Below are 13,606 nucleotides of genomic sequence, written 5' to 3' on the forward strand. Positions count from 1 at the left end.
GCTCTGGGTAGCGACGTGTTGTGTGTTCAGAGATTGTTTTCTGCATGCCTTGGTTATTTGAGTTACTGTTGCCTTTCTTTCATCTCGAACCAGTGTGCCCATTATATATATAAAAGAAAATTGTATTAGGCTGGTCAGTAAGAGTGAAAAATTAAAGAAACCGCTGTGGTACTCTGCCGAGGTGGCCAAAATCGTAAAAGACAAGAAGTTAGCCTTTAGTAGATACAAAAATACCCAAAGTGAGGAAGATAGGCAGATCTATAAAATTAGGCAGAAAGAAGCAAAGAAAGTTATAAGAGCTGCCAAATCACAAGCAGAAGAGTGAATTGCCCTGTCAGTAAAAAATGGAGATAAAGCATTTTTAGATATATAAATGAGAAAAGGAAAGTAAAACAAGGAGTAGTTAGATTAAAAATAAAAGGAATGTATGTAGACGAGGATAAAAAGGTCTAGCTGACTGCCTCAGTTTTTACAAATGAAAATGAGGGAATGGGACCTCAGTTAGGAAAAAAGAAAAACAAGTAAGTTGAAATATGTGAGTTTATCGAGGCGGAGGTTCTACTTCAGTTGTCTAATGTAAAGACAAATAAGTCGATGGGGCCTGATGGGATACACCCCAAGTTATTAAAAGAGCTTGGGGGTGTACTAGCAAAACCGTTAACTGATTTATTTAACGAATCATTGGTAACGGGAGTCGCCCCAGGGATTTGGAAAGTAGCAAATGTTGTGCCCAAAAAACAAACAAGGCAGTAGGGAGGAGTCGGGCATCTACAGGCCAGTTAGTCTTACATCTGTAGTGGGGAAATTAATGGAAACAATGTTAAAGGAAAGGATTGTTGAAGATCTGAAGTCACATGGGTTTCAAGATCAAAAACAACATGGGTTTTCCTCAGGAAGATCATGCCAAACGAATCTTATTGATTTTTTTTGATTGGGTGACTAAAGTAATTGATCAAGGTGGTGCAGTAGACATTGCGTATCTGGATTTCAGTAAGGCCTTTGACACTGTGCCACATAGAAGACTTATAAATAAACTGCAATCACTGAGTTTAGATTCCAGTGTTGTTGAACGGATTAGGGAGTGGCTGAGTGAAAGACAACAGAGGGTTGTAGTCAATGGCGTATATTCACAGCAAGGTCTTGTTACCAGTGGGATACCTCAGGGATCTGTACTTCGACCCATTCTCTTTAATATTTTCATTAGTGGCAACCGGCATGTAATGTGGATAAATGCAAAGTAATGCATCTAGGGCATAAAAACCCAAGGACAGAGTCTAGAATATTTGATACTGTCCTAACCTTTCTGAGGATTTAAATGTAGGTAGACAATGCAGTAGAGCAGCAGGTAATGCTAGCAGAATGCTTGGTTGTATAGTGAGAGATATTAGCAGAAGAGAGAGGGAAGTGCTCATGCCGTTGTACAGATCACTGGTGACCTTACTTGGAGTATTGTGTACCATATCTCCAGAAGGATATAGATATGTTGGAGAAAGTTCAGAGAAGGGCTACTAAAATGGTTTATGGATTACAGGATAACCCTTACCAGGACAGGTTAAAGGATCTTAACATATATAGCCTGGAAGAAAGACGTGACAGGGGGGATATGATAGAAACATTTAAATACTTAAAGGGAATCAACAAGATAAAGGAAGAGAGTTTATTTAAAAGGAGAAATACTAAAACAACAAGAGGACATAGTCATAAGCTGGAGGAGCAAAGGTTTAATGGTAACATCAGAAAATATTACTTTACGGAAAGGGTAGTGGACGCATGGAATAGCCTTCCAGGAGAAGTGGTAGATGTTAATAGAGTAAAGGCATTTAAGCAAGCATGGGATAGGCATAAGGCCAAGCTAGTTATAGGATAAGGGCAGGCACTAACGGAAAGAGGTTGGGCAGACTGGATGGGCATACTGGTTCTTATCTGCCGTCACTTTCTATGTTTCTCTGTTATATACACACACATTGTTTGTTTGTTATATATACCGTATTTATCGGCGTATAACACGCACTTTTTTAAACTAAAATATGAAGTTGAAACCCTACCTGCGTGTTATACGCCGATAAATCCAAGAGCTGCACAATCTTCCCCTGCACAGCTCTCTCGCGCGCCCTCTCTGATGCCGGGAGCCGGGTGATGAAGTCACTCAGGCCCCGGCATCAGCACAAAAAGTAAAACGCTGGAAGATAAAGAGGACCCATACCAGATCTCCCAAACGGTAGGGAGTAATATATACAATTAATGTGTGTGTGTGTCTGAGTGTGTTTGTGTGTGTCTGAGTGTGTTTGTGTGTGTCTGAGTGTGTTTGTGTCTTAGTGTATGTGTGTGTCTGAGTGTGTGTGTCTTACTGTGTGTGTGTGTCTGAGTGTATGTGTGTCTTAGTGTGTGCGGTTTCCCAGATAGCTGTGATTCTGATTAAGTTTTTTTTGTTCAGTTTTTTTGTTCAAAGAGGTGCTTTTTCTTTCATATTTGCCTTATACATGGTATAAATGTTATAATAAATGTTATAATGTAACAAATATTATTCCAACATTAAGTTCATAGCTTCCAAGTTTAAATTTATTTTTTCTTACTCAAATTTCCTTGTTAAAATGGGGGTGCGTGTTATACGCCGATAAATACGGTATATATATATATATATATATATATATATATATATATATATATATATATAACAAACAGTTTTCACACACCTATCATGCCCAGGTTCTAGCATGTACTGGTTGCCTGGGCATGACAAGGAGTGTGATTGACCACACTTATTAAAAGTCAGTAACACCATTCATTTATTTTACTAATCACAAATAGATCAGAAAGCTGGGCTCCATTGACTTGCATGGTTGAATGCAGCACCTGTCTTCAACCTGCAAGTGGAGCCAGAGACCTCAGGAGGCTCTGGAGAGACCCTCCTCAAAACTTTTTCAACTCCTATTTTTTGAAAGGATGTGCCGCCATCTTGCGAGTGGCAAAATCACTTGTGTACTGGGGTGGGAGTTCGGTGTTGCTGCATTTCAGCGGCACTACTGAAGTTTAGGAAGCGAGTGTGTCTTGCCTACAGTCAAGCATGGTGGTGGGAGTGTCATGGTCTGGGCCTGCATGAGTGGGGCACTGGGGAGCTACAGTTCATTGAGGGAACCATGAATGCCAACATGTACTGTGACATACTGAAGCAGAGCATGATCCCCTCCCTTTCGGAGACTGGGCCACAGTCCAGTATTCCAACATGGCAACGACCCCAAACACACCTCCAAGGTGACCACTGCCTTGCTAAAGAAGATGAGGGTAAAGGTGGTGGATTGGCCAAGCATGTCTCCAGACCTAAACCCTATTGAGGCTCTGTGGGGCATCCTCAAACGGAAGGTGGGGGAAAGCAAGGTCTGTAACATCCACCAGCTCCGTGATGTCATCATGAAGGAGTGGAAGAGGACTCCAGTGGCAACCTGTGAAGCTCTGGTGAGGGGTTAAGGCAGTGCTGGAAAATAATGGTGGCCACACGAAATATTGACACTTTGGGCCCAATTTGGACATTTCCACTTTGTACTTACTTTTGTTGCCAAGGTTTAGACATTAATGGCTGTGTGTTCAGTTACTTTGAGGGGACGGCAAATTTACACTGTTATACAGGCTTTACATTGTAGCAGTGTCATTTCTTCAGTGTCATCACATGAAAAGATGTAATATAATATTTACAAAAATGTGAGGGGTATACTCTCTTTTGAGAGATGAGAGAGAGAGATTTATACATGAATAAGGAACTATGTTCAATAATAATGGACACATCAAATTATTAAATATGCCTTATATCTATGCATATTTGAATTAAGGACTTTGAAATTCCATTGATTTGTCCATTTAATAATAATAATGGTGATTTAAAGTGAGTTGGTATTGCATGTTGCAGGCACCTTTTTAGTGCTGCATCTACAGACATGCATGGTTTTTAATGTGATTTATGTATTTTTATAATATAATATAGTATATAATGCTTATGTTAGGGGTTAACACCTGGGAACATACTTGTACTGTCACTTTAAATTTTGGACTAGTTTTCATTTTGCACATTTGCTATTTGCACCATTTGCATTATTTGCAGTTTGCACATTTCATTGCACATTACCAGTACTCTTTGATCGTATGTCTAGCAAATAGACCTATATTCACTATACCACATATTGTAGATACATTTAATATCTAAAGTTAATCCCCAATCATGTTTGCACATTATAGCACTTTAAATTTAACATAATGAGCTGGTAGGAGCCTCAGAACATATTTCACATCACTTTAAAACATTACTGATTGTGCACAAACTGAATAAACTATGTTACTATAGTAACCGGAACACAATAATGCTACACTGCACTTTCAGGTATGTGCAGTGTTATCACACACATGCTCACTAACGGCATTGACACGCCGATTTCAGCACACACCCACTCACTTCAGATTGGTGAGTTCTCTAGCCATTTTATTATAAATATGTGTTTGTTTTATTTCAAATGTATGTCCTGAGGAAAGTCAGCAATGACTGAAACGTCGACTTGACTTTGAATAAAGAGAAATTGTTAATTTAAAGACCTGGAGTGCTGACCATCTTTTGAAAGTGCTTTTATTTATTTATATATATATATATATTATATATAATATATATATATATATATATATATATATATATATATATATACATACACACATACATATATATATACACATACATACATATATATATACATACATATATACATACATACATATATACATACATACATACATATACACACACACACACACACACAATAAAGCCCAAAGAGCTTACCTTATTTAATAATGCACATTTCTCCTGGTGTGCACCATGAAGGGTCCTCCAACATAATTGTAATTTTCCATTCAACCATACCAGATAGCGTATATGAATTTGTTGTTTATCTGAAGAGAATACATCTCCATTTTCTTTAGGGGAAAGTTCCCGTTGACACTAATTAACAAGAAAGAAATGTCATTGTCACATCCTTCAGAGTGCCACATATGAGAGAAAACTCACATGAGAAAACTAGCTGTAAGAACATCATACATATACACCAATAAGTAAATAATAGTTAAATGGAAAATGTCAAATGTCTAGATCTTAAATTCAATATGACAAAATGTATCATTTTACAGTAAGATGCAATTCTCCTGCCAAACCCCTACTTTAGTGAACCAACCCAAGTGACATGGTTAATGATTCATTTGCCACAGATTCCAGGATAACCAACAGGCAAGTGTAAAAAGAAGATTAAGTCCAAAATGATAAATCACACAAAGTATCAGTGTCTGCCTTGAATAGGCTTTTTATATACCAAAGCAAATCACATATGACACAACAATGTATGCCATGGACTATACCAATTTTATTCAAAGGATGTCAGAATTACCTACACTTTTTATATAGACTTCAAAGACTGATAAACAGGCTTATGTCCCCAATATTATTATTGATTTATAGAACACCATCATATTCATGAGTTAAGTTGGGTATATACAAGCAGATAGATGTGAGAGGTAGCTTGAAAGATTAGTAGTATTTTTCAAGATATAAATTATAATAGTATTCTTGAAACAGGATGGGAAATATCCAGTGGAGGTGGGGATAATGAAGATGGGTTAGGGTAGGAACAAGAGTGGTTGAATGAGACCAGGTAAAATAAAAGGGTATAAGATTAAGCATACAGATGGTTGGTCAATAGGAATTGAGAAAAGAAAACCATTGTCTTCAGTGATTGGAGAGAACTCACTTGGTATAAAGGAAAGAATGAGAGTTTCAAGTATGTGAAGGAGACAAGTCAAAAGGGAAAGCGTGAGGGAGACTGTGCCGATATTCCACATGTAATTTTAAAAGGTTGCAAAGTAAGAGGCTATAAGGCTTGTAGAAGGGGTTGTTGCAACAATGGACTAGGTAGTGGCTTTTAGGCTTATGAGACAGGGCGATGAGGGAGGCAAAATATTTTGTTTAGCTAGGGTTAGGGCAAAGAAATCTTAACAGCATACAATCAGATGGATTCAATTTCCAGTGAGCTAGAGTTAGGTGGAAGGAAATGGAGTTAACCAGTTAATAGTTGTAAACGCCTACCTCGAGAGGAATTAATTTCTAAGGTGGAGTCTGCTCTGAACTCACTCCCGGACCGTAATTAGTGGTTTCAACTGACTGACAGGTATTTAAACCCTCTACTTCCTTTCCTCTGAGCCCTTGTGTGGTACATACTTATCTAGTGTTTGTTCTATTGTTTATGCTGTCTGCATTCTTGACTCTGGACCGTTACCGGATTACTCTAATCGTCTTATCCCTGTTGCCTACTCATCCATTCGTATATTTGCTGTGTGGGTCATCTCCAGTCCCAAGGCTACCTGCACTTGAGGGCTCAACCCTCAAGGAAGGGTCGTTGAAGGGCCAAACACGCCACCACTTCCTAAAGCACGCTTTATTCCCCTTTCTGCACCCAGGAGATTGATCACCTGATGCAGTCACAGCAGTCACGCCTACAGGGCTTGGAGCACCACATGGACCAGTTCACTTAAGCCCTACAGACTCTTCTGGCTCGCATTGAACCTCCCACAGCATCTCCTGTTGTTCCTCAAATGCCTGTGGTACCAGCAATGGCGGTTCCCTTACGCTTACCTCCTCCACCCAATTATGGAGGGGACCCCAGCACTTGCAGAGGTTCTCTCAATCAGTGAGCGATCCAGTTTAAACTGATGCCTACCATGTTTTCATCTGATCGTGCACGTGTGGGGCAGGTTATATCTCTACTGACTGACAGGGCTCTTGTCTAGTCCTTTGGCAGAGGGAATCCCCTTTCATCCACGACTACAGGGAATTCATGGCAACCATGCAAAGAATATTTAATATGCCTGGTCATGAAGCTACCGCCTTGGCATCCTTAATGTCTCTTCAACAGAGGTCTTGTTCCTTGACTGACTACTCTATTGAATTCCAAACCATAGTGGAAGTGGGATGCAATAACGAGGCTTGAGTGGCTGATTTCCTGCACGGTTTGTCGGAGAGAGGCTAACAGATGAATTAGCAGCTGGAGATTTGCCTACACACTTGGAGGATCTCATATAATTTGTGTCTTGGATCGATTTAAGACTCCCAAGAGAAAAACAGCAGCGACCTGCTATTCATTTGGCTCCTCGTTTCTCTAACCCACGCACTTCCAAAGCCTGAACCTGAGGAACCTATCCAGTTGGGTGCTATGTTTTGTCAGTACAAGAGGTCTCTTTCTTTATTGTGGAAGAAAGGGGCACTTTGCTAGATATTGCCACAAGAAATCGGGAAAATGCTCGCACCTAGGCTAGATCAGAGGGCCTTCCCTAGGTGTGTTGTGTGTCTCTCCTGAGAATAATACCAAAAGACTACTTATTCCTGCCCGTTTGCCATGGGGTAAGACCAAAGTGGAAATAGAAATCTTAATCAACTCTGGCACTGCTGGCAACTACATAGACTCTGACTGTGCCTCTCTCCATACGATACCTTTGACTAGGAGATCCAGGCCTTTGTCAAAGAGGCTATAGATGAGGTCGACCTCTAAATCCCTCCGTTGTCACCCATGAGACCCAAGATCTCACCTCCTTCTTGCATCTAGAACATAATCCTGAGACTGATTGGAGGAAGGGTCAAATTACCCCATGGGGTAAGGATTGCCAACAAAGGTGTAGGAGCAGAGTTTTGCCTCTTCATGGAATCACGGTGTCTCCTCTTTCTACCGAGATTCCTAAGGCATATCAGGGCTATGCAGATGTTTTCAGTAAAAAGGAGGCGGACCGCCAGCGCCCCACCGCTACTATGACTGCCCTATCGATCTGTTACTTGGTACTATTCCACCCAGGGGAAGGGTGTACCATCTTTCCATACCCAAGAACCAAGCCTTGGAAGTATACGTCAAAGAGAGCCTAGATAAGGGTTTTATCAGAAGGTCGATGTCTCCAGCTGGGGCAGGCTTCTTCTTCGTTAGAAAGAAGGAGGGAGATTAAAGAGCATGCATCAATTATCGGGGCTTAAATTAGGGCTGCAACTAACGATTATTTTAATAATCGATTAGTTGGCCGATTATTTTTTCGATTAATCGATTAATCGGATAAAAAAAATGAATGTAAATTTTTCATTTATTTAACCCCTTAAGGACAATGGGCGGTCCCTAAACCCATTGAAAACAATGCATTTTGAGCCCGTACATGTACGGGCTTTGTCATTAAGGGGTTAAAATAATTTACTAAACAAATGATGTTAAATACAAACAGCAGAATAAAAAAACTTTGATAATACATTTCTTGTCTTTATTTCCCAACCAGCCCCCCAATATTTGCACATTTGAGCCCAGGCTTGCTACGCTGCCTCCCAGACATGCCATGCTGCCCCCCCCCACATATGCCACGCTGCCTACCACAGCACTCCACGCTGCCTCCCACATATACCACACCACGCTGCCTCCCACATCTGCCACTCCACGCTGCCTCCCACATATGCCACTCCACGCTGCCTCCCACATCTGCCACTCCACGCTGCCTCCCACATCTGCCACTCCACTCTACCCCCCACATGCCACTGTGCCTGATACGCCTTATACCCCCTAAAACACCACTCCATCCTCCCCAGACATGCCACCCTACCCTATAGATAATGGGTCATGCAAAGGAGTGTCAGAGGGTTATGGGCGTTTGGCAGGTACCTTACCCTTGCCGACTGAAACACTACTGCCCTTCCAAGGCCGTTTGGAGCCGGACGCCTCTCCTTCAGATTTCTCGGATTCTGACTCCGATGGTATTGCCTCTGGTCTGGAGGGAGCAGGAGGCTGCCCTTGGGGCAAATTGGCAGACATTTTAGAGAAAAAGGATTCCACAGCCATGTGGTTCTGGCCTGGAGAAGGAAGGGGCGGGGCCAGTTGTCACAGTGATTACAGGGAGGGGGAGTAAGAAGGAGGTGCTGCTGTGAGACGGTGAGTCAGACTAAACGGATTATATAATGAGGGGGATTTTTCAGAGCGTTTGCTCTGAAAAAACCCTCATTTTATAATCGATAATAATCGATTCAACTAATCGATAATGAAATTCGTTGCCAACGAATTTCATTATCGATTATTATCGATTTTATCGATTAGTTGTTGCAGCCCTACTTTCTACCATAACCCCTTAAGGACCAGGCTGTTTTTTTACTTTTGTGCACCCTTTTAACACTTTTGCAGTACTCATGTTTAGATGTAATTTTCTCCTCAATCATTTAGTGTACCCACACAAGTTATATGTTGTTTTTTTCAGGACAAGAAGGGCTTTCTTCAGATACCATTTAAAAATATATCTATTTAGCAGGTTTTTTGGATGAGTAAAATATTTTTCAAATGAAAGTTTTTCTTTTTCAGTTTTTAAAATATATATATATATATTTAAAAACTGAAAAAGAAAAACTTTCATTTGAAAAATATTTTACTCATCCAAAAAACCTGCTAAATAGATTCTACTATTTGTCCTGAGTTTAGAAAAACCCAATGTTGTTTTGCTTTTTCTGCAAGTTATTGGGCAATAAGTAGCGTTTTGCTATTTCAAAACCATTTTATTTCCAAAGCCGATCATTCTGCCCCATGTGCTATTTCGGGTATCTTTGAAGCTGGCCAATGGAATTTACCCCCTCAAACCATATATTTTTGAAAACTAGACACCTCAAGGTATTTCAAACGCTGGCATCTTAACCCTTTCCATGCACTAATTTATTTTGTGTTTTTTATCACTAAAATTAAGATTTTAACAAGTGGTTATTTGAGTTACTGTTGCCTTTCTGTCATCTGCACATTCTCCTCTGACCTTTTTCAGACCATTCTCTGCAAACCCTAGAGATTGTTGTGCGGGTAAATCCCAGTAGATCAGCAGTTTCTGAAATACTCAGACCAGCCTGTCTGGCACCAACAACCATGACACATTCAAAGTCACTTAACCCCTTGGCTGCTAAGCCATTTCCCACCTGGGTGCTAAGCTGTTTTTCGGCATTTTGGTGCATCTCACGTTTAAACGCGTTTAGAAGTACATTTCTTGGGAATAAACTATATATTGTTTTTTTTCAGCACACCCAGCAGATTCCAAATATACCATTATTATATGTGTATGTTTCATTAGGTTTGCAAAATAAAGCCAAAAATGGGAAAAAGGTGTATTTTTCCGACTCAATAAAAACTAGTTTGTAATTTTATTTTTCTAAATTCTAATATCAAAACCTGTGTTGCTAAATATTTGTAGTAGGTAACCAGTCTAAAATAAACAAACATTGAGAACAGTAGACTGTGTTTTTCTAATATTTTATTGCTAAAAGTTCAATTTACTAGACTATCACAAAATTCACCTTTAAATTTAATGCATGGCTGCCATCAATTAAACAGGTCTAGCTGTCTGGGATGTTAAAATATGACAACAAAACTATATATTTTTAGAAACTACACCCCCAGCCGCAGCAAATGAGGTCTTATTTGTATCACAAATCTGACGTGCACAACAAATAAGTGAATATCACACAAAAAAAAAAAAATAAAATAAAATTAAAAGCGACAAGTTCATTTATGTGTTGCGCACTCCAGGTTTGTCCTAGAAACACATGCAGCCCCTCATTTGATGCACCAGGGGGTGTAGTTTCTGCAAATTTATACTTTTTGTACCATAATTTAACTTCCCAGCTGTCTAGAGCTGTCTAATTGCAGGCATCACCCCTAAATGTTTTAAGACAATTTTTTAACAAGATTCTCAAATCTGCCATATCTGAAGTTAAAGTGGTCTAGACATCTGGGAAGTTAAATTAGGGTACATAAAGTACACATTTCAAGAAACTACACCCCTTGGAGCTTCAAATGAGGGGCTACATGTGTTTCTAGGACAAAAGTTGAGTGCACAAATAATGACGGAATATGTCGCTTTGGCTAGAAAATATGTTCTTTCTAACCATAGCGACATGTTCATTTGTGTCTTGCGCACTCCAGGTTTGTACTAGAAACGCATGCAGCCCCTCATTTAATGCGCCAAGGGGTGTAGTTTCTGCAAATGTGTACTTTTTGTGCCATAATTTAACTTCTTGCGCGAGCAGTAATGCCACATTAAGGCTTCAACCCTAATTACTGACCATTCACGCGCCTTTCATATCTCCATTCACTCGCAGAAGCACACACCATACTATCCGTACATTCACTCACAGAAGCACACACACCATTCTTTCCCCTTACAATCCCAAAGAAATGATGGTAAAGGGAGAAAAAAAAAAAAAATCACTTTTACAGCAAAAATAAGTTTTGCAGTAAAAAGCAAGGCGCTCCAGGGATGAGATGGTCACTCACGTACCGCACAGGCTAAGTGGCTGATTTTACTAATATTTACAGTTCATCAGGATTTCAAAAATTTCTTCCCTTTACCATTGGCTAAATTTAACCCCATGATCAAAGGGATCATGGGGTTAAAATGTAGTATCGCCCATTTTTAAAAAGGGAATGTGACTTTTCATAGCTATATGATCACTGTGGTAACATTGGCTACCACAGTGATCATTTAGCTACAATACTTTTTTTTTTTTTTTTAAGTTAAACTAGTTAATGTTTAGATAATTTAATTTGGGGGTCTCTGGGCAATTTTGATCTTTATTTATCTTCCTTTAGAGACCCCCAAATCATTTTTTTAACATTTTAATTTTTTTAACTTATTATTTTTTATTATTTTTTCACAGGCATTATACCGTTGGAAAGGTGAGGCGATTACCTTTCCAAAAGTATATGTTGGGGGTCTGTAGCTGCTTAGATGCCTGAGATACAGGCATCTAAGCAGCATGCCCCCATACCGCTTTAACTGACAATTGTCAGTTATTAATAAAGTTGCGCGGTGATGTCATCGCGTCATTGCCCGAGACGTCACCGGCTGGATAGGGTGGTCCCGGTGATGCCCTTCAGTGGGAGGGGCAGATCGCCGGGGTAGGTGGTGATGGGGTTCCACAGACCTCCATCAAGGTAAGATAGTGCTAGTGACGGCATGGTGCCGTCGTTAGCACCTGACTGGGACTGCTAGCGACGGCACCATGCCGTCGTTAGCAGTCAAGGGGTTAAATCCCCTTTCTTCCCCATTCTGATCGGTTTGAACTTCAGCAAGTTGTCTTGACCACATCTACATGCCTAAATGCATTGAGTTGCTGCCATGTGATTGGCTGATTATCTATTTGTGTTAACAAGCAATTGAACAGGTGTACCTAATAAAGTGGCCATTATTCTATTCAAACATACACTCTGGCACACATACGTAGACACACGTTACTCATACTCACACTCACATTCACATTCATACACCTTCCACTAAAAACAGCTATTATCCACCAGTCCCAGTCTGGTATTGGTATATGGAATAACATTTATATCCCAGCCATACTTGTCCAGTCAGTTAAGGCTAGTTAGATTTTACGACTGTAGTAAAATGTAACAAGTGGTAATAAAGTGTTGGACACTTCACCAGAAAAAGCGAGCAAGATTCCAAACGGTTAAGTTAAGGAGGCAAAGCCACTGAAAACAGACAAATTCATGATAAATATTCATATCCTTCCTCGTTTTCTGAGATTGCATGAATCAGGTAATCCAAATGCACAAACGTAGTTGCTACAGCTATAGTACAAGTAATTGTAAAATTCACAGGAATAATATGTTAATGGCCTTTTCATACAGTAAGATGAAATGACGTTCACACCCTTTATTTCTAACACTTCTTAAAAACTGCCACCTGGTATATGAGCAAATGCTGTATTGAAAATCAAGCTTATATTTAGAGTCACTTTAAAAATGAAACTAGCAATGCTTTATTACTGAAAATAAATAAATTTGGAATAAAATACAAACCATGCAAACTTTTATCTCGTCCCCCAATTTTACTCTATTAACTTCTAGAAGTCTTTCAAGAAGATTTAGTTTGTCAAGAAGCCAAGAAAACGCAAGAAGTAATTCCCTGCTGCCTTCTGTCCCATCGCATGGAAGATTATAGAAAGCTGACCTTCCATAGCCCTGATTTCGAAGTACGGATTTTACATACATTACTTGATTTTCTGCAAAACAAACAACAACATTATATAGCAAGACTTTTGTATAACACTTCTTGTATAGAAATACAAAAGTAATTGTGTAATTTTTTCCTAGCAATTGGAGGTGAAAGAGTAATTTATGAAGGGTGATGCAAAATCAAGATTAACATTTTAAAAATGTAATCTACAAAGCAAAAATAAATATTTAAAAAAATCTAAACTGCATTCTCCAATCATTTTTTTTATTTTTTTTTTTTTTACAGAGAAAAAGGGCCACTGTGTTATTATACCTTTACTATATTATAAACAAACATAGCATTGTGATTTAAACATACCGTATTTGCTCGATTATAAGACGACCCTGATAATAAGACGACCCCCCAAAATCTGAATATTAATTTAGGAAAAAAAGAAAAAGCCTGAATATAAGACTACCCTATAGGAAAAAAGTTTTACCAGTAAATGTTAATTCATGTAAACTATATGAACAATTGTTTGTTACAAACTACAGTGAGGGGAATAAATCGATAAAAAATCGATTCGACTAATCGA

General features: G+C 39.3%; 1 protein-coding gene across 4 annotated transcripts in view; it reads right to left on the reverse strand.

The window, feature by feature from the left end:
• TEDC1 (tubulin epsilon and delta complex 1) overlaps window positions 1–13,606 on the reverse strand; it is a 53,045-nt gene that overhangs the window by 15,514 nt on the left and 23,925 nt on the right. For 2 of the 4 annotated variants that reach the window (XM_053474871.1, XM_053474869.1), the window contains exons 3-4: window positions 12,876–13,078; window positions 4,817–4,975 (exon numbers count right to left, since the gene is read on the reverse strand). In XM_053474871.1, coding sequence (XP_053330846.1) covers window positions 4,817–4,975; window positions 12,876–13,078 — 362 coding nt within the window. The remainder of the gene's footprint in view (window positions 1–4,816; window positions 4,976–12,875; window positions 13,079–13,606) is intronic. The other 2 variants (XM_053474870.1, XR_008355479.1) reach the window with 2 other exon arrangements.

The sequence above is a fragment of the Spea bombifrons genome, chromosome 9, assembly GCF_027358695.1.
Source record: "Spea bombifrons isolate aSpeBom1 chromosome 9, aSpeBom1.2.pri, whole genome shotgun sequence".
Taxonomy (NCBI): Eukaryota; Metazoa; Chordata; class Amphibia; order Anura; family Pelobatidae; genus Spea; species Spea bombifrons.